The sequence below is a fragment of the Eublepharis macularius genome, chromosome 2 (assembly GCF_028583425.1).
Source record: "Eublepharis macularius isolate TG4126 chromosome 2, MPM_Emac_v1.0, whole genome shotgun sequence".
Lineage (NCBI taxonomy): Eukaryota > Metazoa > Chordata > Lepidosauria > Squamata > Eublepharidae > Eublepharis > Eublepharis macularius.
The window spans coordinates 45,786,250-45,814,013 of NC_072791.1; the positions used below are offsets into that span (position 1 = coordinate 45,786,250).

The 27,764-nt window shown below is 43.8% G+C and overlaps 1 protein-coding gene and 2 non-coding genes across 3 annotated transcripts; 2 read left to right on the forward strand and 1 right to left on the reverse strand.

Moving 5' to 3' along the window:
• The first annotated feature begins 9,440 nt into the window (after positions 1 to 9,440).
• Positions 9,441 to 19,440, forward strand: PROX2 (prospero homeobox 2). Its single transcript, XM_054969910.1, has 5 exons — positions 9,441 to 9,531; positions 10,630 to 12,098; positions 13,893 to 14,000; positions 18,187 to 18,381; positions 18,906 to 19,440. Exons 1-5 carry the CDS (start codon positions 9,441 to 9,443, stop codon positions 19,089 to 19,091), a joined length of 2,049 nt encoding a protein of 682 aa, XP_054825885.1. The 3' UTR covers positions 19,092 to 19,440.
• Positions 19,441 to 23,839: 4,399 nt separating this feature from the next.
• Positions 23,840 to 24,003, forward strand: LOC129325339 (U1 spliceosomal RNA). Its single transcript, XR_008596600.1, has one exon. It is a non-coding gene; the product is annotated as a U1 spliceosomal RNA (small nuclear RNA).
• A 706-nt stretch (positions 24,004 to 24,709) lies between these two features.
• Positions 24,710 to 24,873, reverse strand: LOC129325336 (U1 spliceosomal RNA). Its single transcript, XR_008596597.1, has one exon. It is a non-coding gene; the product is annotated as a U1 spliceosomal RNA (small nuclear RNA).
• Positions 24,874 to 27,764: the final 2,891 nt, after the last annotated feature.

Below are 27,764 nucleotides of genomic sequence, written 5' to 3' on the forward strand. Positions count from 1 at the left end.
GTTCTTGAAAAATGTTTACACAATCCATTTTGGCATAACCTTTTCTGTATGTAATTGCCAACACAACCTTTTAACGAAGTTACTGCCTAAGTGAGAAATTGGAATCAATGCTTTTGATGGCCCTGTCCATCTTCCCTCTTTTTTAGTTATGTTGATAATCAGTAAAGTTTGCTTAGTGTTTGTTCATTCTTTACTGTAGTTTCTATATCTTGGTTAAGTTTTCCTTGTTAAAATGGTTACAAAAAACAAGATATTAATGTCAAATATGGAACTCACCAGAGAACGAGCATTTCCCCTGTGGACAACTTCCCTATCAAAGAGAAAGATGATACAATCACTAAAGCAAATAGCATTCAGAACTAAGAAGGAATCAACTTGCCTCAGTATTCCATGCTGCAAAACTGTAGACTACAGAATAGCTCTTATACTACTCTAGACTGCCCTACTGCCAGGAGAAATAAGTTCCAAACAAACCCATAACCTCTTATCCTTCCGCATGAAATCATTCCAGACATCAGTGAACAAGGCAAACACACAGAGCTATGCCCCCAGTGAGTCCATCACCCAACTGACAATGCGGAAAACAGACTACAATAGATTACATGGGGAAAGTATAGTGCAGCACAGCATATCTCCTCAGCATCTTCTGGGAAAAACTTATAGAAGCGTAAGCTTTCTAGTCACATCTCACAGTACTTCCCTGTTCATGTCAAGGAGCAGAGCAACTATTCTGCCCTGGCACAAGGTTAAAATTAGCATCTTTGCTCTAACGTAAGGCCACTTAATTGATGCCATAACTAGTTCAATCATATCTTCACAGTATATAGGATTAAGACCACAACATTGTTTGGTCTAGGAATTAATCTAGCAAATTGTTCATGATGTCTCACATTTAGAGAGCGACAGCTTTACATTATATTATCTTCCATCAGAAGAGTATAATATTTTTTCCAGTTCAAGTAGATGCCTAAGGAAGCTGATGAGCATCATGACTTTCCAAAGCATGTATCCAACTCAACAAAATGAAGACATCAGTAATGTTGAACCACTTATTACAAGATACAACAACATTCGATTTATTCAGAACAATTTAACGCCCACTCAGAGCGGTTTACAAAGTGTATTATTATTATCCTCATGACAATCACCCTGTGAGGTGGTTGGGGCTGAGAGAGCTCCGAGAAGCTGTGACTGATCCAAGGTCACCCAGCTGGCTTCAAGCAGAGGAGTGGGGAATCAAACCCAATTCTCCAGATTAGAGTCCTGCCGTTCTTAACCACAGCACCAAACTGGCTCTCAACTATTAAGTGAAATTAAGTGGCAAAATCCTCTGATGTATTTAATTTAAAACTTATCACCATAGTCTTTACTCGGAATCCCAAGTTTCTTGAGATCACGTAACAAGTTGTAGTCTGGGATCAATGACTACTTTTTTGAACATGTTTGAAACATATACCTTAGGACTACATGAACTCCATACTGTGCTCTGCACGCACATACTTCTTTTATTATTTTTCATTCCCACCCTTGCAGTGTCACAATTAAACGGAAAATATGTTTTGTGGTCCTAAATGGAACAAAGTCCAAGTATTGATTAATAACAATACTAAAACAAGAAGGAAAATAATGGGGAAAGTTCATAGACCTAGACCTCAAGACACAGACCTCAAAAATACATGTTTCTTTCTACTGATATTAGAGACAGAGAGGCTTACAATGGGGATAGTGAAGTTATGCATATCCCATGGGTATCATCAAGAAGGCACAACAGGTCATTTTAATTAGACTTTGTGTTCACCCCAGGTCCTATTCACCTGCTGCTTCCTCTAAGATGCCCAGTACTATGATAAATGTCTAGTTATTACTGAATAGTTCATGCTTTCTTCCCTGCTTCAAGCAGTTTCTAGACACTTGCAACCTTCACCCTACCTTACCTTCATATCTGAAAAATAAAAACTGCCCCATTTACAGTGTCTTCCAAACTCTAGTCAGATTAGGAAACTTGGACAGCTCTGCGTTTTCCTCCCAGTAATTCCCACACAGAGTGACACATGCATAAATGCTAGGCCTCTCGTCCTATTTAATACACTAGGCCAGATCATTAATTCCACAGATCTTAAGGCCATATGGAAGTCATATGGGATCTTGTCGAAAGCACTTATTTGACACATACAGTTTTTGAAAAAGAAAACTTTATCTGGACTCTTGTCCTTCCAAAGCTTTAAATTAACGCTTTCCATTAACATTTTCGCCATAAGAGATTCTCTGCTCACTTACTCCTTCACCAGTTTTTCTTGGTGTCAGCTGACAGACACATGCAGCTGTTCTTCTCTTGACATTGATAACTTCAGCATCAATCACACAGTTTTTCCCCTGGGTGAAATGGTCAGTCTGACCAATATTGCATTCCATATGCTCCTTCTCTATTTTATTGATGCTGGAATCTCAACTTTTCAGCGTTCCTAATAATTCAGATACACAATTCTAAATTTCTTATGTTCCCCATCCCTCCTTTCTTTACAGAACAATTTCAAACCTTTTCATGCCCCAATTCTCCCCTTGATCTTCCAAATGCTACTTTTCCCCATACTTAATATGCTGTACCAAAATTCCTTTCCTTGACTTTTCTACCCTTTTTATTCAAATTCTTCCTCTGACTTTTTGGTTAACCACGCTTCAAAGTCTTCTCCCTGACTCACTCATCAGTTGCTCACTGATCTTGGTCTGAACATATCTCAATGTTTGCTTTAACACTACTTCCCCTCGTGATAGAAAAGTGACAATTAATTCCTTCATCTTAACACACCCTAGTGAGAACAGAAGAAACAAGGAAGTCCTAGCATTAAAGGAATCACTGGACAGCGTGTTAGCTAATACAAAGCTGTATTTTTGTTGTTGTTGTTGTTATTAATACCACTCTTCTAGACAGATGAGCCTAAGGCCACCCTCTTTCCTTAATTAACTTCATTTACAGTAAATCTTTCTTGCTGAGACTCAAGGTGGATAATTTGACAGTTACTATACAAGCACATAAAATAGTGACACAACAACTTGCAAGTACAAAATGTTGGTGATGTTTACAAAGGAAGAAGAATTCACAAGTGCTTGACAGGACGGAGAAAACACATCAATGTTTACTTCTGCGCCGAGACAGATTACACCCGACTGGCAATCGGAACAGCCTTAGGCGCTTGCCGCCAGCCGTGATACAAGGGCCATTAGGGTCACGGAGCTGTACGCCTAACCTCATGCGCTACAGACGATCACTCTTTGCATGCATAAACCTGCATGCGTTCCACACGAACGCGTCCTTCGGCCGTCCCTGGGGCTCCAACCTTCAGAGCCACCTTCACGCCAGGCAGGTACCCGGCCAGATCCAGGCTTGAAGCCGTCCAAACGCACCCTCAGGCTTTCCTGGTCTCGCGCCGAGGGAAAAAGGTGGAGGTGGGTGCCGTCAGGAGACGCCACCCCCAGGGCCTTCCGTCGCCCATGGGCCGGAGGGAGAGCAACCACTAGGCGTAAGTGCCGCCTCCCCCTGTGCGCTCAGCGGTCCCGACCTCCGCTACCCCGCGTCCCCCCGTTGCCCTTGGCGCCCGTCCGCCCATCGCAGTCCTTTGTGCCCGGCTGGCTCGCCGCCCTTCTCCTCGCCTTCCCTTCCCTGCACGGTACCTGCCGAACGGCGCAGAGGGAGCGGCCGAGTGCCCGGTTGAGACAACGAGCCCGGGCCAGAGAAAGCCACAACATCGTGGCACTAGCAGCAGCGATAGTAGAAAAAGCCCCAGGACGCTCGCACCGGAAGCAGGCCCGGCGGCAGAGACCGGAAATGGTCTGGGATCGACCAATCGTCGTCGGTGGGGAGGAGAAGAGAAGGATCAAGGGGGACCGTTCTAAGAGCCAGAGGAGTTAGCCGTGTTAGTCTGTAGTAGCAAAATCAAAAAGAGTCCAGTAGCACCTTTAAGACTAACCAATTTTATTGCAGCATAAGCTTTGAACCATCCTAAGGGCGGGAGGGAGGAGCAGGGCTAAACCACATATCAGAACGGAGGAGGGAACGATCCACCTTAAGGTTGGATATTGACTGAGCAGTCAGGCGGGTTCGGGAAGCAGCGAGAGAAGCTGGAGGCGGCTGCGGTGAAAGCACCGCGATGTTTTGTTGCTGCGATGGCAGCGGATCCGAGCATCTCTTGCACAGGCTGTGGTTTCTAGAGGGATCTGTGCTAGGGATGGGATATTCTGGAGATTTGGGGTGGAACCTGGGGAAGCGGCGTTTGGGGATCTCAGCGGGGTATAATGCCATAGAGACCACTCTCCAGAGCAGCCGTTTTCTCCAGGGAAACTGATCCCTGTGGCCTAGAGCTCAGTTAATGCCAGAAGATTTCCAGCCACCACCTGGAGTTTGGCAACTCCGATTCCTCAATCTTCAGAAATTGACATAGACTATTATGGACTCCCAAAAGTGACAGCGCATTCCTAAACGCTTTCCTGGGAGTTACCTCCATTGAATAGACCGTCACCTGGTTAGGATTGCTCTCTTAATACACTAACACATTTCATTTCATTTATTCAATTTTTAGTCTGCTCTCCCCATGGCGGGCTCAGAGCAGAGTACATCTAGGTTAAAACACATTAAAACATACATAAAACAGTTCAGAGGGAACAGCTTTCCTGGATCAGACCAGAGGCACATACAGGGAGTTCATGATCCTATTTTTGTAGCAGTGACGAGGCAGATGCTTCATTCCTTGTTTCCAGGATTGGCCTTCATCTGCTTTAGCCGCATTAGAGAGCTGCTACCACGCCCCCAATGGGAGATATATTATCTGGACTCCTGACAACATGAGTGAAAGCTTTCTGATCTCCATTTGACTGCTTGGCACACACCACAGTTGTAAAGGGATGGGAAAAAGTAGTGTCTGAAATTAAAGTATGGAAAAGGGTATCGATGTATTCCATGTCCTATTTTTATGTTCTTGGCAAATGGTTAAAATGGAGGCAAGCAGCAACATTTTCACTTGCATGGAAGCAGTAAACAATCGTGGACTAATCCCAGTTGTTTGTTCCCTAATCTAGTAATCATAACATTGAAGTTCTCCTTAGCTATCATGGCTGTTGATAAAGTTATGCTTCCTGAATTATTCTCAAGCTTTTTGCAAAGCTAGTATAAAAGAATATTAGAAGAGCCCTGCTGGATCAGATTACAGATTAATTTAGTTCAACATTCTGTTTCCCACAGTGGCTAACCAGATGAAGGGCTGTTGAGGGCCACTATGAATTCCCAAAGGTTCTCTTTGGGCCTCCCCCACATAAGATGCTTGATTATAACATGTAAGCTGCTACAATCCCTGGCCCCCTCAGTGGCACGTTTCTTGGTTCCCAGGGTGATGGAAGCCCCTAGAAAATTGTAGCTGTAGTTCTCCCCCCGCCCGACTGCTCTGAGTGTATGTCTCAGGGTACTATCAGGGACTGCAATAATGCCCTTAGGTGTGTCTGAGGTCCAAACTACAGATCTCACTGTTTCTGAGTTCATCCTGGGTTCACTTAAAGCAGATGTGCTTTGGGATTTCTGTGACAAAATGTAACCCTCTTCTGCCACTTTCCTAATCTGAAACGGCCCAGGGGAGCAGCGGTTTGCTCCTCTGAGGAAACTTTCATGTACTGATAGGCTCTACGTGAATTTTCCCAACAGGGCAAATAGCAGCTCTCCAGGGCCATTATAGGTAGAGAACGTGGCATTGGGGGCGGGGAGTGTCTTAAGCCTCCATCATCTTGATCCAAATTGGGCTGCTCTGACCAGAGAATTAAGTTTCAATAAACACAACTCACAGAGCTTGACAGGACATGACGCAGACCCAGAACCAGTGTAACACGTAGTCAAGTCCCCAAGAGCCGAACTGCTTATGCTTGCTTTCTTCCCTCCAATGCAGTTCATCTTTGATCAGAAGTAAAAATGCCCACACATGCACTCAACGTTATCTGGAGAGAAGCTTGCAGTTTTAGAGCTTCTTGCAATCTGCTTTGGTTTTCATCACCTTGAATGATTTATTGTCATCTGAAAATTGAGCTATTTCACTGTTCACCCCCACGCCAGATAATTAACATTTCCATCCAAAGAACAGTTTCCAGGAAGTGAGTGGACTTCTGTAGGAATTGAGTGGACTTCTGTAGGAATTTGATTGAACTGTTATAAACAAATTAAATAATACTGGTTCACATATAGATTTCTGAGGGATCCTACTGCTTACTTTTCTCCATTACGAGAACTGACCATTTACTCCCATCCTCTTCTTCCACTCATTTAATCCATGAAAGATTCTGCCTTTTGTCTCATGGATGTTGCATTTGTCAGGAGATTAGGGTCTTCGACAAAAACTCTTTGGAATGTCCAAGCACACAGTGTTTATTAGCCGGGGTGAAAGTGAACCAGTGTGGACTGGTACAGAGTACTGATAAGAAAGTGTTGAAGGTGGTACCCTCCCCCCATCTTCTGCTTTAAACTCAACAAGAGAGACAATATTGGTAAAACATGTTAACTTATTTTTACTGCAGCTACCCACTCACTGTTATCCATGTGCTGGTTTTAAATCCTTGCAAATGTGCATTTATAGACCCTATTACATTGTTTATTGAAATGTCCTTGAAATTGACTTACTAACTTACACTATGTAATCTGCCTTGAGTCTCATTGAGAAAGGTGGACTATAATTTATATGGTTCCCTACCTTCACCCGGCTGATCTGACCACCTAGATTCATGGCACAGTAACATTGAGACTAGACTACTGTATTGCACTCTACATAGGTCTCCCCTCAAAGTTGACTCAGAGACTCCAGCTAATGCAGAATGCTATAACTTGTTTACTCTCAGGAGCTAGATGGAGCATGCATATCACTCCAATTCTGCAGTCACTCCGTTGGCTACCCATCACTTACAGGCTCAATTCATGGTTGTGACTATTACATTCAAAGCTCTTCATGACCTAGGCCCCTCATATCTGCTGAACTGCCTCTCTCCCTATGTTCTGTCATAGTAGCTTTGCTCATCTGGTCAGGGCCTTTTGCAGATACCACCCTGCAGTAGGGCTAAATCAACAACTGTATCAAACAAAAGAGGCTGCCATGGGTAACGGACCACTCAACATAAGGGAAACCCTCCTGTGGATGAATTAACCAAAGCAATCAATAACTATTCTTGATATGGAGATACATTTAAAGTGCAAGTGCAATAAATATGTGTACTACAATAAATAGCTCATACATAAATATCAAGATTAAATAGTCATATATGCGACATCCAAGATACACAAATCACACAAGCCCTGTAAAGTACAGCTACAATACTCAATGTCTTTCATTGTTTTCCCAAGCAACGGCAGATGCTTCCAACGAGACGCTCCCGGTACTCTGTTGGGTACTGTCTGCTGATGTAGACATGCAACTACTAGGGAGTTTTCCATGTTGCTAAACGTGTCATGTAAATTAGTTATGCTTTGTTTCAGAAAGATTTCACCTCTGTGCTCAGCTTTAGGCATGTTTTTCACATTTTCTGCTATCATATTCTATTGTAACTTTCACTGAATGACCAAACTGCTGTTCATAATTGTACTGTGCTCAGTGAATGTTCTAGCTACTGATGATGCTTCTCTCAAGCTGCTTTCAATTCTGTGAGAAACAGTGGTCTGCCTCAAGCCCTCTCCTGCACAGAGAAGACACCCGGGATAGACAGAGATTCATTTCACTGAACCTGACCTTTGCACCTCTCTTCTGCATATTCAGAGGATTCCAGAAGCTGATTGGCTGCTACTAGCCTTCTGAAGTTCTACGATGAGAGGGATCCTTTAATGACCGCACCAACTCTTCACAGCCTCTTTTTCATTCAACCACTCTGGAATCACAGAATAGCATCCCACAGACCTTTGAGCTAAGCTGAATGCCCCATTGCCTGGAACGCGAGGGATGAAGGTTCAGGCTTCGACTCACATAGCTCCCTGAGGTCAGTGCTGGGTAGTCTCTCCATGGGAAGATTTTATGGTTTTTACCCTTGACTTTGCAAGCTTTAGTTAAGCTGAAGAAGCAGCTAGTTTGTAAATCTCTCTGTTAATAATTTTTTTAAAAAATCATGCTTTTATCCAAATCTCTTGTTAATAAACTCATAGCAATTCGGAAGAAAACATTTTTCCCATTTGAGCAGCATCCAGTAATTTGGTATGTCTGGGATGGCAATAGGAGTGTCACTCTGGCAAGTTGCTGATTGTTTTGGAAAGTTTGAAGAAGTAACCAGCTACTGTGGTGTATGCTCTTTACAGAATGTTCAGGAGTGAGTCAAAAATTGTTGTGGATCCTTTTTTGGGATGACTTTTTGAGAAAGCTTGTTTTGGAGGAATGTTTTACTGTTGGATGCTCTGAAGATTAAGGTCTGTTTGATGAGTGCCTCTGGTATCTTGCTAAGATACCTGCACAGCGCATTCAAACAGACTTTAGTTACTTTAGTTGTTCTTTTATATTATTTTTGTAAGGGACTCTGGGTTTTCATACAAAAAATGTAAGGATATAGTAAATTGAAAAAGATATGACAGGTATGGTATGCTTTACAAACATTATGAGTATGCCTGTATTGGCACAAATTTGGTGATTTAATCTACATAGGACTCTGTTGAACATCAGACCCCTATAATCCAATTTGACATTGATTTATGAAATACCGACCGAAGTATTCATGGTTTCAATGTGCATAGGAACAAATTAACAACAGAGAATATGCTTAATATATCCGTTTAGAAAACGGCTGTAAAGAAACACTTGGAAGCATTGATGCTGTGTCTCCTAAAATCTTAGAAACCAAAAGGCTTCCCATGGTTAGGGGGCTGACATGCTGGTACCTTTCACATGTCTTTGTCTTTCTTCTATGGCTACTATTTCCTTCCTCCCTTTATCTTACTATTCTTCCCTCATAGCTATATTTTTACCTTCTTCCAGGTCCATAACTATTGTTCTTCCCTTCAGCACCTCCTCACACTGCTCCTTGTATAAAACAAATGGAACAATTAAACAGCTCAGCTTTGGGGGCCACTCCCCACACAAGTATTATTGTTCTGTTTTATCACCAACTTTAAGCTGGCCTATTAGAGCATCAAATGCAGTATGCAGTAGAGTTAAAACAAAATGAAATCAAATTCCTACTTTTGGAAGATTGTAGGATGACAGATAGCAATGTGGATGATAAATGGTCCAGTAAACAAAACCATAGAATAAAAACAGAAGGAAATGAAAAATTATGGGCATAATAGGGTTACTAGGTTCCGACTTAAGAAATTCCTAGATATTTGAGGGCAGAGCCTGGGGAGAGGAGGAACCTCAGAAGGGTATAATACCATAGAATACATCCCTCCAAAGCAGCCATTTTCTTGAGGGGGAGTTATATCTATAGCCTGGAGATTAGTTAGGATGGCCTACAGGCCTGAAGAAAAATGCCCTGCCCTTCTCATAGTGACTTATTGTGTGGAAATGGGCAACAGAAGCTTTTCATGGTATGGAGGTAAAAAACATTACATAGTAAACAACATTTGATTAAGCCTCTATAAAAAGGACAGGACATTTTTTTTTCTGCAAGGAGTTGGCAATCCTAAAATCAGTTGTAATTCTGGGAGATCTCCAGGCCCCACCTGGAGGTTGGCAACGCTAAGGTAAACTGGACTGACACGTTTCAACAGGCTGACCCAAGACATTGTGGTCTTAAGGTAAAACAAAATGAAATGGCTCCTCCCCATCTTTTTAATATAGGCAAGATCCACTGGGAAGGTCTCTTGTGCAAGCCTTGTTGACATGAATGGTGGTCACAAAGATTACTTCAGAACTCCCCTGCCATTCTCATTGATTATATTGGGGCTTCCACAGGAGAACTTCTTGGTCTAGCTGTCTCCTAATATGCACCAAAATGACACCTAAAATTTGCCACATCATCTTGCATCATGGTAAGGGCCATCTGTAGAATAAACAATGCAATGCTCAAAAATGAATGTTAGAAAAAAAGATAATCCCCCCCCCCATATCTACTGATAGTAGGACAAAATGCTGTGGTTTCTCAGGAAAGACGATTTTGGTTAAACATTGAGACATTCCTTTTCATTCATGCTCACTCAGCCTAACTTACCTTATGGGGTTGTTGTGAAGATAAAATGGAGAAGGAGACAACATTGAAAGCCACTTTGGGTCTCCATTGGGGACAAAACTGAGGAATAAATGAAGTAATTAAAATAAGAGCAGTTCAGCCTAAAGACTTGGGCTGATAGACCTGCTTGTGATGAGACTCCTTCTTTTTCACATGCTTTTGAGAGAGAATATGTTACATACTACCTTGGGCCGGGGTTAGTAGTAACCATTCTAATCCAGCAGTTCTGTGATTCTTGGGTACTAAAGTTCCTATTTTTCTTGGACAGACTGAATCAGAGAGGGATATGATGAATAGTTACCCCTTCCTGTATAGAAGTATCCTGTTTTTGTTTTTCTATAGAATGTTGGATAATATTTTCTTCTTCTTATTATTACTCCAGATTTCTGACCACCGAATGTATAAAAATACCCAAAGTACTTTTAGTTCCAAAATCCTGAGCTGTACATCTTATAACACAAATAGTGTTTGCTATTTTATTGGGTTCTGGGATTTTCAAAGAAGAAAAAGGCATGCATAGGAACAATGTCTCTGACCCATATGATTACAGTCCTATTTCAAGACATGTGGATGGACAGAATGGAGAACCTTGCATTGAAAGAGGCCATTTCTTTCCTCCTCCGTCATACTATGCTTCTGTAATATCACATCTGCTTAGTCAGCCGGATGCCAACAGTGAACTAGAGCCAAACTTTCTTCTCCCTTCCTTGCAGAACACTGAACGGCTATTCCAAAGCAGTGGGAACAAGACATTTTCCAAGGAAGCGTCTACTCTTAGTCAATTGCCCCTCTATGGGATGAGTAACTCTAGTCAGTTCCATAATGAACATCTGCAAGCTAAGAGGGCCAGAGTGGAAAATATTATCCGGGGCATGAGTATCTTGCCAAACTCTATTGTACCTGATACCTTTGGGGAATCAGATGAACACCACACAGAGAAAGAAAAGAACTACAGAGAGAGTAAGAGAAAGCAGAAACCCCCTCATCAGCAAAGTCCACACGAAACACCTCTGGCAAGACCTGGCAAAATCAGCATCCAATCAGATGAATGTCTCCAACTGAAAAAGCAGCTCCATCTTTTGCAGCATCAGTTGAAGCAACTTGGAAAGAAGTTCCTTCAGCCGTGCGAACTCAGTGATTCCAGTCCTTGCCAAGGAAGTATGGGAAAAGCTATGTACTTGCTGAAGGAGAAGTTGGGACAAAGTTTGGATAACAGCAGTCAAGCCATTGTAAGTAACCAGCTCCAAGATCTTTCATGGAAAAACATCTCAAAGACAGAAGGCTCCAAATTGTCAGAAAAAGAAGCTGCAGTGACAGATTCCCATATTCTGACCTCAGAAGACAGTACGCTTTCAGAGATATTAAAGCATGAATTAATCCAGGTGGTGACACAAGCCGTGGACTCTGTTTTGAAAAAAGTCTTGCCTGATTCACCAGACCTCCCATCCCAAATGTGCAACGCCCCCCCAGTGACAGTATCGTCTACAGGAAGAGAATTTAGTGGTGCTGGAGAAAAGATCTCCAGAAAATGGCTTCCTAAATTTTCTTCCCATAAAGCTTCCACATCACGAATCACAGAAAAACCTCCAGGATTTCCAACTTATCCCATCAGCTCAAAAATGGAGAGAAGATCACAAGCGAATTGTCCCTTGATCATGACTTCTGAAGTTCAAGGAAATGGTATTATTAGCCAAATGCTACTATGTAGTCAAAATGGTCCCTGGGGCAACACTCCAAGAATGGCATCTTCTCCAGAATCTTTAGATGTGCCCTGGCAACCAATCAAATTGAAGTCCTCTATCATGCGACACCAACGACATCCAGTGTCCTTAAAATTGTCTGAAATGGAAAGTTTCGCCTCTCTTGCCGCTTCAAAAGCAGAGTTTTCTGAAATGCATGGTGCAGTCAATGAGATTCCTTTCCCCTCAACTCATATATCCTTTAGGGGCTCTCCTACATCATCAGTATCTACAGTTTCAGGCTGTTCAGTGCTATGTGATGAATGAAATAAGGCAGAATACAAGGGATTGACTAGACTAAATAAAGCTTATAACTTCAGGGCAGAAGTACATACATTATCTTTCTTTGAAATTGTTTTTATTAACAAATCAAACAGTGTAATAATACAAATCATGAAGATACAGTGTAGCAGTATCATATGGTTTGGTTTATATCTATCATTCCAAAAGGAAGCAAAAGGAGATAAGGGGTGTATGTGTGTGTGATTTTTTTTTAAAGCAGGAAATCCCTTTCTTAATATATTCTTCCCTTTTTAAATTATATGTATTCAATCCAATTATGCTAAGATTTCCCAGACTCCTCCTGAGTTTTGTCATTTGTCTTTTCATAGTTTTATCGTTATCAGCCTAGTTGCTACAACAGTTCAATATAAGTTCCACTTTTCAAAAATCCATTTTTCTTTCTAAAAAATATATATCTTAATTTGGGCTGAGGTAAAATACCAGTAGAACTTGCTAAAGACATAACAAAGGCATAAAGACATAGATGGAACCCAGTTTCTTCTGGTCTTGGTTCTGTGAAATCTACATGCCACTTGAGAATGTAATTATGTAATTATTGATTTATATCCTCATTAGCTGTAATAGTATGAGTGGCCAGCCCCTGCACCAGTCATAAAAGCAGCAAAATCAGACTACAAACAGAAAAAGCAAGTTTCTCTACATACTGGACAGACTCCCAAATATGCAGAAAAATATAATTTTTGTGAATTAACCAGAAGGAAAGAAATTAAATGACTGAATATACCCTACCTACTACTCCTGAAATACGAAAGATAGAGATTTGGAGGGGGGGATAAGGAAAGATTTCCAAATTGCCCCACCTCCTGTGAATAAACTTCTTTTGACAAGAATTTAAATACCTCTAATCCACATATATTATTAAGTTCAAAAAAGAGAACATTCTTGGTAGTGCACCCATTTTGTAAAATCAGACTGGTTTCTCAACCCAAGAAGGACATCAGATGAAAAGAACATAAATAGCACGAGTAAATTATGCTACTCTAAGATAGATTTGTCAGCTCCTAACCTGAAGTGGGCCCCTAAACTTCGGTGTTCAGTGCAAAGGTGCAATATACAACGTCATCCTAAGCAGAGCAAAAACCGTTGCAGTTCATTGAAGTCAGCAGGTTAAAAAAGCATAGGATGATGCATAGAATGACACCGGTAGCCTGGTATCACAGGGATCATAACGCTGTGAAAGCTTGACTCTCCATTCACCTCCTATGGCTGTTGATGTGTTAAGCTGAATCTTATATACTGCAGTTAGTACTTGGATAAGAGACCACTAAGGAAGCCCCGGGTCGCTTTGCAGAGGCAGGCAAAGGCAAACCACCTCTGTCCGTCTGTTGCCTTAAAAACCCTACAGGGTCACCATAAGGCACTTTACACACACAGTAGATGGAGAGGTTGGATCACTCCTGTATCTTGATCAATAGAAACCGTAATGATGAACAAATGAAATAGGGTTTGATACCCTGTAAATTTTAGCTATGATCTCACTATAATTTTTCTTTTGCCATTTGCTCTAAATCCAACCGCAGATTTTAAAAAATGTGTTAGCTTAATGTGTGGAGTACACCGCCAGGGCAGGCCTCCTATTGTTAGATCTCTTTGCTTCAGATGAGGATATTGCAGCACAACAAAGGAAACCCAGTGGCCCATTTGAAATTTCAACAATAAACAAACTTTTCCTTGACTCCAAGTTACATTCAGGAAGCCTTGACCCCTGGCCACCTGAGAAAGGCTAAGCTGATGTTCTTCTTTACTCGCTACCCCACATCTTCTCTGCTGAAAGCCTACTTCCTTGATGTTCAGGTAAAATTATTCATCTTTTTATACTCCAAGTTCAATGCAAAGGTCTGTGTAGAGGTAGCTTCTTTTACTGCAAAATGACACACTTTAACAATTATCACAATCAGGATGGGGTCTTTCACTCTCCCTCTCCCCGCAACAGCAAGCAGCTGAGAGAGCAGGTTTTGCCTTGGGGATGTGAGGAATCCCAACCTTCCTTGTAGGATCCCCTTTTTCTGCCCCCTCCCCCAAACCCTTCCAGAGACTTTGGTGGTTCAGGTTCTTCCCAAAACTCTGCCAGACACTGTGGGACATCTAGCGGTAGCTTGTCCGAGCAGCCTTTGGCTTGTGGGTAAGGATTCAAAGCAGTCTTATACACACCCCTTTTAAGAAAAGATGTTTATTTAAATAACATGGTTATTCACAGGGCTTTTTTTTCTGGGAAAAGAGGTGGTGGAACTCAGTGGTGGAACTCAGGACCGCACAATGACGTCACTTTGGGTCAGCTGGCACAAGGGGGGAGTTTTTAAAAGTTTAAATTGCCCTTGGTGAAAATGGTCACATGACCGGTGGCCCCACCCCCAGATCTCCAGACAGAGGGGAGTTTAGATTGTCTTCCGCGCCTGACCATTTTCAAGAGGTGCTGGAACTCTGTTCTACCACGTTCCTGCTGAAAAAAAGCCCTGGTTATTCAAATGGTTAGGAAACATCAGCTTGTAAAGATACACTTTCTAGGAAATAAAGCTGAAGAGAATAACCCAGATTTGAAGACTGGTTACCTTGCCCAGCTTGCTGTATCTTGGTTTTTGGGGGGTTGGGGGGAGGAAATTTTATCTCCATTTTTCATAATCAATTTTATCAAACTTTTATATTGTTGAGCTTTTGAGACTCAAAGCGTCCTTCATCAAAAGAGATTGTTGTTTCCTATCAACCTTTGTGTTTTGTGTATTCTTAATTTTATTAAGATTGTAATGGCCTTCGGCCATTTGCAATAAACAAACATTTGTTATCTTGTTTTCCTTAGTGCCCCCCCCCCTTTGGGAAGGATTTTATGGCTATTTTCACATATTTTTGCTTGTTTTCTTTGAAGTCCACTGACCCTCATCCATAACCTGGGTAACAGGGAAAAGGTACCACACAAATGAAGTACCAACTGTATATGTTCCTGTGAAAATATTGATTATACATGGTATTGCTTGGTTTTCATTTAATTCCAGATGATATTGTTGGCAATCCGTTACATTCCAGCATTTTCTCTGTTGTCATTCCACTTTTTTTCAGACCTAATTTGTGATCTTTTTAAAAACTTAAAATGCAATTCCAATGTTATACTTTGCAGTGTATCGGTCAGAGTAGCACTGAGGTTTTTCAGGCCTACGACCCCCTTAAATTTTCCTCCTTTTCTTCTGCATCCCACTTAATTCATTATGTCCTGTTCTCTCACATATTCCTATGGCATTTCTGAATAATCATTTCACATGACTTATTTCCCTTTACAATCCAGTGCTATTGGTCATTATTTTGATTTTTATGAACATAGTTTCTTAACTGTGCTATTAGGATGATTAAAAAATAAAATGAAAAAGTAAGCAATTTCTTTACTTAGAGAAATACAACATTTACAATGCAATCTCAGGCACAGCTCCATCCTTATAGTCCCCTGAAGATTGCACTGCTAAGCTCCTTCTCCGTATTATGGCTCTCCTCTTTAAACTGCCGCTCCAGCATCACTTGCTGTTTGGAGGAACCACATTTGGGGGATGGGGGAATAGTTAGGGGATCACAATTTAAAGTGTTCACTGATGTCTTGCAGACCTCTTAAAAAGTCAGTTCTGGCGACCTCTGTTGACAGTATGTCCAGTTGCAACCTTTTCATGTTTGTCTGCAGTGAATGGAAGCTGGACTGATTATTTATTTATTTATTTCTATTCGATTTATATTCCGCCCTCCCCACATCAGCAGGCTAAAAATAGATGTAGAACAGGCAAAAATTCCCAGCCATGGGTTTCTGCATGTTGTCTTTGTTGAACTGTGTACTGACTTTCTCTGGAGCAAATAGCAAGTGCAAAGTTAGATCCCTTGGCACCGTGTAGTACAGGACAAGAGGCCACTAAACGGTTATAAGGAAGAGAATAACATGGAATATTTGGGTCTAGGGAGAGTGTCAATCCACAGTCAAAGTCTAGTTGCCCTTACAACTGCTAGGCACATAGAGTGGTGCATTTTTTAACATCTAAACTGATGGTAGATCCTACATTTAATGCTAAGCAGTTATAGCACAGCTCTGTCACAAGCATAAACATTTCAACAGACTAGCCAAACTGTTATAAAAGTCGGATAATGCGATGAGTGCTGAATTGTGTTTTGTGCTTCTGCTGGTGTGAAATAAGCACTCTTGAATCCATGTTGTCAGCCTGGATCTTTAAAATATATTTTAAAAAGATATACTTCAAAAGAAAATTGGTCCTTAGCCAGAGCAGCTTCTAGAAAGGAATAAATCTTTTTGCCTTGGCCTACCAAACTCCAGCAGAGTAGCTGAAAGGTGCAGCTGTTGCGTGAATGTGCAGTTACAGGTGGCTTTTTCAGAAGTTCAAAACTTTCTATCTCAGAATGGGTCCTTCTGAATTCTGGATAGCTGAACTGTCAGGTATCCAGAAGAATTCTGTAGACAACGTGTGCGCTACTCAGTGCACTGCCCATGCAGTAGAGTGAAACCAGCCAGCCACATAACACAATGGTTGTAGTTGGGTGGAAGCTGCTTGGCTGTAGGTTCCCAACCACCTGGGAGTAATTTAGGGTTGCCAGCCTCCAGGTGGTGGCTGGAGATCTCCTGGAATTACAACTGATCTCCAAGCCACAGAAATCAGTTCACCTGGAGAAAATGGCTACTCTGGAGGGTGAATTCTATGGAATTATATCATGCTGAGGTCCTTTCCCTCCCCAAACCCTGCCTTCTCCAGGTTTCACCCCCCCCCCCCAAATCTCCAGGAATTTCCCAGCTTGGAGCTGGCACCCCTAGAGTAATTGCCAAACTTTTCGCCTTACTCGTGGCAAGATTTCTCAGCCATTGGGTATTTGTAGGATAGCTCTTAGCTTATCATGTGATCCAAAGGATCAGGTGACTGACTGTCCATGCAGTCAGAGCAACCACATGGCAAGTTTTCAGGCAGCCACTCTGTGGCAAATTGTCCATATGGTTCCACTCACCTTTCAGATACAAAGCAAGATTCCTGATCATTCTGTACAAATGGAACTCAAGCAAGAGCTTTGCATATAGCCACAAAGATCTGAATGGTGGTCATTGGTTAACTGTTAACCCAGTGCTCCCACAAGGGGAAGGAAATTGTCTAGTCATGCAAAACAGTAAACATTTAACTTATCAATCACTAAAGTTATTGTGAAGCCTTTGCATTCATTAATGAAAACATGCAATTAAGCTTAAAATAAATATTTCGTTTTGGGAGTTGGTGCAATCCTGCTAGCATATTTTCCCTTAGATCTCTGCATGCACAAGGCATGCATTGTAACCCAACAAGTCAAACACAGCTATGTATGAGTCCCAGCTAATGAGTCAATGAACTTCTAATTTTTGTGGACTGCTTAGAGAACAGCTTGATTATAGAACAGCGTTCCTAAAAATATTTGCTTGGAGCCCTCATTTTTATCCTTTAGGCACCAAGTAAAACTGTCCTATTCTCCCAGCTTTTTGGCATAAGTATTTAGCTAGTTTTTTTACCAAGACTTGTTTCATATGGTGTTCCCTCAATTATCCCTTCTTTTTTGCTATATATTTTCATTGCTACCTTTGTGTTTATACTTATTTCAGTTTTGGTTTGCTTTTAATTGATTTTATGATGCACTTTTTAATAGTTTATTTTTGACTGTTAGCTGTTTTGGTGGCCTTGATCTGGCCACCAAGTCAGGAGGATGTATGTTTTGTAAATAAATAAATAAAATGATGCTGATTTGGTTCTATTATTGATTTTAGTCTGTTTTATTTTGCATATTTTGTGCAGTATTTTTGCATGTTGGTCATCCTGAAGATCACGGGTGGAGAGGTAGGGAAGGGATCTACCAAACAAAAAACAAGAAATAGTTTAGATGAGTCTGTATTCCTTAAAAGCAAAGGTGGCCATGAGGACATTTGCCCCAACCCCAATCTTTCCCTCCAGGGAGTCCTCCTGAACTCTTACAGCCTGTCTTTTCACAGTTCACCCGCTGTGTCACCTCCCAGCTCATCAAATGGTTCAGCAATTTCCGTGAGTTTTACTACATCCAGATGGAAAAGTTTGCCAGGCAAGCCTTCTTAGATGGAATCACTGATCCCAATGACCTCATTGTTTCAAGGGACTCTGAGCTCTTCCGCACTCTCAATACACACTACAACAAAGGGAATGATTTTGAGGTGAGTCTGTATTCCCTAAAAGCAAAGGTGGCCATGAGGACATTTGCCCCAACCCCAATCTTTCCCTCCAGGGAGTCCTCCTGAACTCTTACAGCGTCAGTAGCCCAGATTCCTCATCCTCCTCTGTTTTCCCTTTTAAAAAAAAATGGAACTGCTCATAGTGTCATCAATTGTCTGGAGGAAAAAAATGCATCCCTTTAATAGAGCCCCAATGGGATACTATTTAACAGGTGATGTTTTTTACCTCCACGCCTTCCAACTACCTACTTCCACACATTCAGCCTCTGTTAAAGAGACAGGATTTTTTCCCTCCAGGCCTTTTGGCAATCCCAGAAATCATTTATCTCTTCTTTATTGAGGAGGCAACTGCAATTGTATGCATCTTCGGAACCCAATTGCTGCTAGGATAATAGGTTACCTGTATTACTTACTCCATACATTGATTTTCCTAGAGACAGATAATTTGTCTCTTCACTGACCAGTGGCATACTTGATTTCTCTGACTGAATTTTCTTTCTCCATAGGTTCCTGATGGCTTCTTGGATGTTGCCAGCCTGACCCTTCGGGAATTCTTTGGTGCTATCAAGGGAGGCAAGGACTTAGATCCTTCCTGGAAGAAACCAATTTACAAAATAATTTCCAAACTAGATGGCAAGATCCCAGATACATTCAAATCTTCTAGTTGCCTCCAGGAGGCAATCCAGGGTTAATGCACCATTATCAAGACAATTGGCCTGTAAGATGAAATACTGCCATCCCTTGAGGCAGAGAGCTAGCGAGAGTCAAGGGCCACATGATCTGTTTTCTGAAATCAAAGCAGTGTCAGTAATGAGGCCTGAATTAATCTAGCAGAACATCAATCGGCCATGTGCTTTATAGAGTTAAGAGAAGTGATAGGGCTCATTCTGGGCCTTTCTGCTTTCTGTATCCCTATGGCTGCTCTACTATACTCTATACTATACCCTTTTGAATTGATGCACTCGGCTGTAGTATGGCTAAACAGTGTTGCAAGCCAGGAAAACATTGTAATGCTTAATATAACTGAACCCCGTGGCTTAGACCTCAGAGAGCCTTTCTGCTAACACCAGGACTTTCATCAAGAGAGCAGGCCTTCTTCGCCTTTCCCCTCCCACTGCGCCCCCAAATGCTCATCCGAAATGCTGTCCCTGGTTTTGTGTACAATCCAATCTCGTGCAGCTAATGAATAATTAAAAGTGTTAGCTGCAGTGCTTGAACTTCAGGGCCAAACTACTTTCATATCTGTGCATGTTTCAGCTTGGGTAAGTGGTGTGGGAGGTAAGGCTTAAATCCTTCCTCCACAGTTGCACTTTTGAACTGAATTGGGCCCCGACACACTTGGGAACATTAGTTTCCTGTCACATTGGTCTGCAAAAAGGACAGTCGTTTCATGTCACAGGTAATGTGTAGTTCAGCCCTCAGCCTAATTGCATTTAGTGGGTTTTCTTTCAAAGCAATTATGCACTGGATTATTTGTTCCTCTGATTACAACTTTTACTGATTGTGCAGTGTCTTCGCTTCCTAACTGGCATCACTGGAAGTCCTATATTTCATCCCTGTGATTATTTAATGTCAAGACCTGAACCTTGCAGTGTCCCCTTCATGAAGAATTCAGTTTGCTGCAACCCCAAATGTATCCTCATAATTCTGCTGCTTGGATCATCTCAATTCCCAATAGAGGCACAAAACCAAGATTCTGTGGTATATAACAACTCCAGCAAACTTGCCACCAGTGAAATAGATGCAGTTTTGTTTGTAGACAACCTGCAGCCTGATCTTATGTACACAAGTCAAACGTGAGTCCTTTTGTATTCAACGAGGTTTACTCCCAGGTAAAAATGAATGGGATTGCAGCCTTTCAAGTGTTAGCATAGTACCTTAGTTAGTGCAGGTAGGCGTGTGAATGTGTGCTGAGATAATAAACTTACATGGAGACTGCTTTACTTTAGTAAGGAAAAGAGTCTTTTTATTTTAGGAATTCCACTTAAGATAGGAAAGAGAAGAGATAGGATCTAATCTAACTAAGCTAGGATGCTGGTGGATGCAGGAAGCATGTCCTGCATCTTCCATGGTGGCAAAATGGAGAGGAAGCATGCAAGCGAGGGAGGAGGAGGAGGAGGAGGAGGAAGTCCCTGCAAGTAGCAATCTATAGATCAAAGGGATCGCTCCAGCAGGAAGATGCCCAGCTCTGACCTTTCTGTCTCTGTATGTTCCCCTCTGAAACCTGAGACAAGGGACAGTGTAATGTCCTTCGCTTCTTGTGTTAAATAACCTTATCTCATGTTGCTTTTATCTGAACCTGGACCCTTCTTTTTGCTCATAGAGATGTGTTCTCCTGGTCACGCAGAATGTGTGAACACCCTTCCTAAATTGTTGCATGGAGCTCACTGGAATCTCTTCTAGCAAGCATCCAATTCTACCCCTCAACCTTTCAACAAAGTTAGGATTTGCTGACATCATAGCAGGGCCCCCCAACATGGTGTCCATGAGTGCCATGATGCCCAACACCTTTCCTGGTGCCAAGTATTTCTAGAAAGCAGGTGGGGTCCGGTGGAACAGGGCTTTTAATTGGTCACTGGATATCTGGTTGTGCAGATTAAAATGTTTCAATGGCAGCTGCCACTAGTGTTTAATCTCATGCCTCTTTCCCAGTGTACTTTTAAACATTACTTTTCTTTCCCCCTGCACTTGGGCTTTAGTATGTGTGTGTGGCCACCTCTCTTGGTGGCCATTTTGTGACTGTGCCCAACACTCTGTCAGAATTCAAAAGGTGCCCACAGGCTCAAAAAGGTGGGTTCACCTGTATTATGGTGTCAGAAACCCCAGAATTACCTCAATTCTGCATCCTTCAATAATATAGATGTTGTATTTGTTTTATCATAAAATATACCATGTTTATTAGGGGGGAAGCTCTAGGTAATCAGGGATATATTAAGATTAGACAGAAATTTGTTTTCTAAGCTTAGCTACAATCATTTCCTATTTCAATTTATGGGCCTATTATTAAAGCAGTTGGAAAGGTTTAGCCATCCTAGTGTAGCCAGCTAGAATCTTTCTTAGCCCCGCACTGAGCTCAGAAACAGTCCTTTAGACATAATGTATACAGAGCTTCTTTTGGAGAGGAATTCACCTAGGAATTTGCCCACCCTGATGCCTAATTGTACAAATGGCCTGGCCATGTGGAAGCTGAGCACGAATATGGACTTTCTGAAGCAATATTGTGTGTCCCCCGACTGGTTAGCTACATCTTCAGGAATTCACAGCCATCTAGGCGAAGCGAAGAATGGAAATTTCTGTAATTTCTTTTACACCCGCAATATCATGTTCTTCTCTTTGGGTAACTGATTGACCCCCCCGCCCAATGACTATTCTCTTTCTCCTACCTATGCCTGTTTTTTGAACAACTGACATCTTATCCATGGCTTTCTCTTTCATCTGCTGCTTTTCCCTCAATGGTTGCTTTTAAAGTACTTTATAGAGCTTCTGTTTTCCACTTAAGTTTCTTAGTTAAGTCAGTAATGGTGTACTTTTATAGAATTGTAGAATTATTTGAAGCACTGTTGGCGTTAGGAAAAGGGTTACTAGGATGGCTTGCCTTTGAATTTGGAACAAAACCTAAAAGAGGAAAGTTTCACTCTGGAGAAAAGAGTTGTAACCTCATCTTAGGGCTCTTGTTGCTTGTAGTGTGCCAATGTCCATACAGCCCCAGTATAACTTGGCATCCTGAGTCCTTTGAACTGGGGCTTAGGGTAGCATTCTTGCAGAGCAATCTTAAGCAGCTCAACTCAGAAACATACTCAGGTCTATTCAATGGGGCTTACTCCCAAGGAAGTGTTGTTATGACCACACTGCCATTCGTGTAGAAGAACTAACTCAAAAGAATCGTGAGCCCAGATGTTCCTTCTCCTAGTCTAGTTTCTGCAGCCAACACTGTACACATTCCACAAAGTTGTTTTTCAAGATCAAAAAGCAGTCTGGAGGATGAATGTGTAATCTAATCAGCCCTTCTTATACCACCTGCAAAGAGATCTTTATATGCATGAACTCTCATAAGGAAAAGCTGGTCCAAACAAGAAGAAACTTTAAAATAAAACGAATACCCTCATATTGAACAGGAAGACCACAAAATTCTATGTACAATATTTTCCCCACTGTTGTAATTCTGAGGGACAGTGTAGCAGATCTTAGATAAAAGATGTTGTAAACTCACCAAGAGTCCTTGGTGTTCTTTCACAAACCACCCATGAGTTCACCATATGCGAACAGTTATTTATGGCTAGCTCAGAACAGGTGCTATCACTAAAAATGTAGAAAATATTAGTCAGGCAAAAAATTAGATGGGCAGGGAACACCGGCAGACGGCTGGAAGGGCCAACTAGAACTTCCTCCTCCTTTCATGAAACGAGAAAACACTCGGAAAGATAAGAACTGAAGAGTGCCAGTACTGCGCAGGGGGGCGCAGGTTTTACGTACACTGAGAAGCCATATATAACTATCGCCCCCAAAGCAACGTCTGGCACTGCAGATCTGAAGCGGTATCCGTGTTTCTGAAGGCCAAAGGAGAGCCTCGGAGATCAGAGGGGGTGGACCAGGCCCCTCTCAGAGGGGGAAGGAAGGGGACAAAACTCTCGGATATGATAAGAACAGAAGAGCGCCGGTAGGGTAGCTCAGCGGTCCTGGTAGCGTAACGCAACTATCCTGTTTGCCAAGCTTCCAACCGGGAGGCTCACCAGCCCGACCGACAGGCCAACGAATCTCTCCGTCCTTGCGTCCGAGGAAGCTGCCTTCAGAGGTATACCGCCCCTGGGCGGGGAGGCTCCGTGCTCCACGAACGCCTTCGAAATCTATATGACGGCGCGGCCATCGCTACCCCTCGCGGCAGGGAGTTCCGCAAGTGATCGTGCGGCCGCAGCAAAAAGGGCAGCTTCGGTCTGCGGGCCTTCCTCGCGGGGCGGGCGTCCCCCTATTGCCGCCTCCTCTCCCAGTCGGCACGAGGGATGGGAGGAGGGACCGCAGACCCGCATCGACCCGCCGCCCTTTCCTCGAGCGGGACAGCGAGAACCCACCCGTCGGCAGCCGCCCCGCCCCGCCCCTCCCTTTGGTGGCTCCGCCCACTCCCTTCACGCTGGCCCCGCAGACGCTCCTCCCCCGCCTCCCGCCCGCGTTCTCTGCCAGCCGGCGGCGGCCGAGGCAGAGGAGGAGGAGCCGCGCGAGCTCCGCCGGCCCTATGCAGATGAGGCGCGGCACGGCATTGTGGGGGAGCGGCCCCGGGGCGCACGCCGAAGACGAAGGGGGCCCGACTACGCTTTACACGCCCGCTGTCGGAAGCTGCAACGCGCTCCGAGACGTGGGCAGTCAGGGGGAGGGGCCGGCCGGTGCCCGCCGTATGTTCAATAGAAGTCGGAGGCGGTGGGCAGGGTCGGCCGGTGGGGCGGAAAGCATACTTACCTGGCAGGGGAGACACCTTGATCACGAAGGAGGTTTTCCCAGGGTGAGGCTCATCCATTGCACTGCGGGTGTGCTGACCCCTGCGATTTCCCCAAATGCAGGAAACTCGACTGCATAATTTGTGGTAGTGGGGGACTGCGTTCGCGCTTTCCCCTGACTTTCTGGTTATTAAAAATGGAGTTCTTCTTTTTCTCTTCTTTTTTTCTTTTCCGAATGTTATTTTAGGTTTCATCTTTAACCCTACTCTAATCAACACTTATGTATCTTTAAAAAACAGCTCACCCCTTCAAATCCATCTCCGTTTGTCTCTTTATCCTGCTGCATTCAAATCACACATCCCTTTTGAATTTTCACCTGTTACCAAGGCGCGCTTTCTCCCTCTACAACGTTCTCCACTACGCTACATCCACCGCTGCTGCTACAAAGCAGCTGAATGTCGCTGCAAAACTTGGGACGCTATCAACTTACTACCGCTCTAGGCACACCATCCATATTACTCATTCACGTTCTGCGGTCACTCTTTTGCTTAGACGTCACTTATGGGCTCAGTTCAAGGTAGTGACCATCTTATACAAAGCCCTTCATGGCCTTTGCCCTTCGTGCCTACCGACAGAGGAAAGTTTTCTGAAACAAAGAGTAACGAGTTAACACCGCATGTTTAACAATGCGGACGCGGGGGGAAAGAGCACTTCATGAAATAGGGTTAGGGAGTATGGCCTACGTTCTCATGTAGTTAAAATTCCCCGTGAAATGTCTAAGCAAGGAAGGAGCGGAGCTACCGAACACTAAAAACAAACTCAAGATGAAAATTGGAAAAAAAAGAAGAGAAAAAGAAGAACTCTATTTTTAATAACCAGAAAGTCAGGGGAAAGCGCGAACGCAGTCCCCCACTACCACAAATTATGCAGTCGAGTTTCCCGCATTTGGGGAAATCGCAGGGGTCAGCACACCCGCAGTGCAATGGATGAGCCTCACCCTGGGAAAACCTCCTTCGTGATCAAGGTGTCTCCCCTGCCAGGTAAGTATGCTTTCCGCCCCACCGGCCGACCCTGCCCACCGCCTCCGACTTCTATTGAACATACGGCGGGCACCGGCCGGCCCCTCCCCCTGACTGCCCACGTCTCGGAGCGCGTTGCAGCTTCCGACAGCGGGCGTGTAAAGCGTAGTCGGGCCCCCTTCGTCTTCGGCGTGCGCCCCGGGGCCGCTCCCCCACAATGCCGTGCCGCGCCTCATCTGCATAGGGCCGGCGGAGCTCGCGCGGCTCCTCCTCCTCTGCCTCGGCCGCCGCCGGCTGGCAGAGAACGCGGGCGGGAGGCGGGGGAGGAGCGTCTGCGGGGCCAGCGTGAAGGGAGTGGGCGGAGCCACCAAAGGGAGGGGCGGGGCGGGGCGGCTGCCGACGGGTGGGTTCTCGCTGTCCCGCTCGAGGAAAGGGCGGCGGGTCGATGCGGGTCTGCGGTCCCTCCTCCCATCCCTCGTGCCGACTGGGAGAGGAGGCGGCAATAGGGGGACGCCCGCCCCGCGAGGAAGGCCCGCAGACCGAAGCTGCCCTTTTTGCTGCGGCCGCACGATCACTTGCGGAACTCCCTGCCGCGAGGGGTAGCGATGGCCGCGCCGTCATATAGATTTCGAAGGCGTTCGTGGAGCACGGAGCCTCCCCGCCCAGGGGCGGTATACCTCTGAAGGCAGCTTCCTCGGACGCAAGGACGGAGAGATTCGTTGGCCTGTCGGTCGGGCTGGTGAGCCTCCCGGTTGGAAGCTTGGCAAACAGGATAGTTGCGTTACGCTACCAGGACCGCTGAGCTACCCTACCGGCGCTCTTCTGTTCTTATCATATCCGAGAGTTTTGTCCCCTTCCTTCCCCCTCTGAGAGGGGCCTGGTCCACCCCCTCTGATCTCCGAGGCTCTCCTTTGGCCTTCAGAAACACGGATACCGCTTCAGATCTGCAGTGCCAGACGTTGCTTTGGGGGCGATAGTTATATATGGCTTCTCACTACAACGCTGCAACTCGCTCTGCTCGCACATTAAATGGGAAAAGCTTGTTGGTGAAAAACAGAACCAGCTGCTCATGTTCCACTATGGATTTGTTTTTATTGACTCTCACCATATTATTTCCCCCACAATTATGCTGTGTACAGATCCTGTTTGTAATGATGGCCAAAAAAATTAAAAATTACTTCAACTTTCAGCCAGGCTGACATTTGTTTATGCACAAGTACAACCATCAAATAATTGCCTTTCAGGTAGGCATAAGACATACCTGTGTAGAACTGCAACAGCAGAAAGTCATGCAGCAAGTCACCTCAATGAACTTGGAGAGGTGGCATAAAAATGCTCTAAATAAATACTAGGAACTGGGGCAGCAGCTCCCCCTTAGACTAGATCTCATCATACTGTACAACTGAAGATTAACACTCCCTTTCTTCTGGGTTGAAACCTGCGCTCTGCAAAAGCAAGGGCCTTCCCTGGGTTTTTGCTTCTCCCTGTAGCCCTTTCCAGCACTGTAATATTTATTCCTGGGATTGGATGTCCTGCAGGGATTTATCAGGTCAGGAAGACGCAGTGGCAAAAGGGGGGAGGGGCACTCCATTCTTTGCCTTTCATCACCAGCATTGCACTAAAGAAAGGAGGAAAGGGCAGTTTGTGGACCTTTGCAGGTCCTGCGACCTCAGGAATAAGCTCCCCAGGGTTGGAAAGGCCTGCTGTGGGGAGAAGAAAACTGGGAAAGATCTGTGACTGCCTATGAATGACAGATTGCTGCATTTGCATTTGTTTATTTCTATCCTGCTCTCCACAGTTGGGAACACAAAGTCGCTTAGAATGTTGTTCTCCCCTCTTCCATTTCCTCACAATCACCACCCTGTGAGGTAGGCCTGCTGAGCTTGTGCACAGCCAGCTCAAACTAACAAAAGGTAGTGGAAAAGACTAACATAGAAACTAGAATATGTTTTCTTGACCATTCAATGTCTTTAAATATTTATGTGCTGCTCAATTGTCAAGCCAGCAGAAAGGTATGGGTGCCAATCACATCCCATTTGACTTGACAGTCAAAATATTTTATTAAATTTTTTGCGTTCATGACCAATTCCAGCAGTACAAGGGAAACCATGAAAGACTGACATCAGTTCGTGCTGAGAAAGTGCAAGTTTTCTTCTCGCAAGTTCTTCCAAACAAGACAGGCAAATGCAAAGCAATATTCTTCCATCCATCCAATTTAAGTTCTGAACAAAACTAGGCTCTTAAAGAAGCAAAGACCCTGATCTAAATACATTGTAAAGCAACATGGCGAGAACACACTGGAAGCAGTGCTGCTCATTTTGAATGAATCCCACCAACTGTATTCTTCAATTATGATTCTCCGATTTTCATTCCGCATCTGTGTCAACAGCTTCATATCATTTTTCTAATTGGTGGACATTATTTAAATTTAGCTGATTGAAATGCATGAATTTTACCATGGCTTCTCTAGCTTGTGAACAGCAGCTTTGCTTTGCCCAGTAGTGAAAAGGGGAGATTCTTTAATGGGGCTGGTGCAAAGATACAAGGATGCTGCTGCTACCCCATCCTCTACTGAATGTCCCTGCCATCAACATCAAACTGCTTCAGCCTGAGAGCAGGAGAATGTAGGAGTCTGAAGTTAATTCTTCTCTAGTCTACTGCTGGAAAAGCAGCAGCTCCTGTTGGGAACAGAGGGCACGCGTGGGCCCAGATCTTGGCTGGCTGCTAGCTGACAGGTGCAGACAGAAACATTTTATCAGGACCTACAATGAAGCTGTGTGGTACTAGGCATTGGGCATGCTGGGCCTCACTGCTTTCTCCCATCACAATTGGGGCATTAACATTTGCAGCTGGAGCGGCTAAGGCTGATTTGCACAACTGTAGGATATAGTTCTGAGAGGCAGTCCCTAACTTGTGTCAA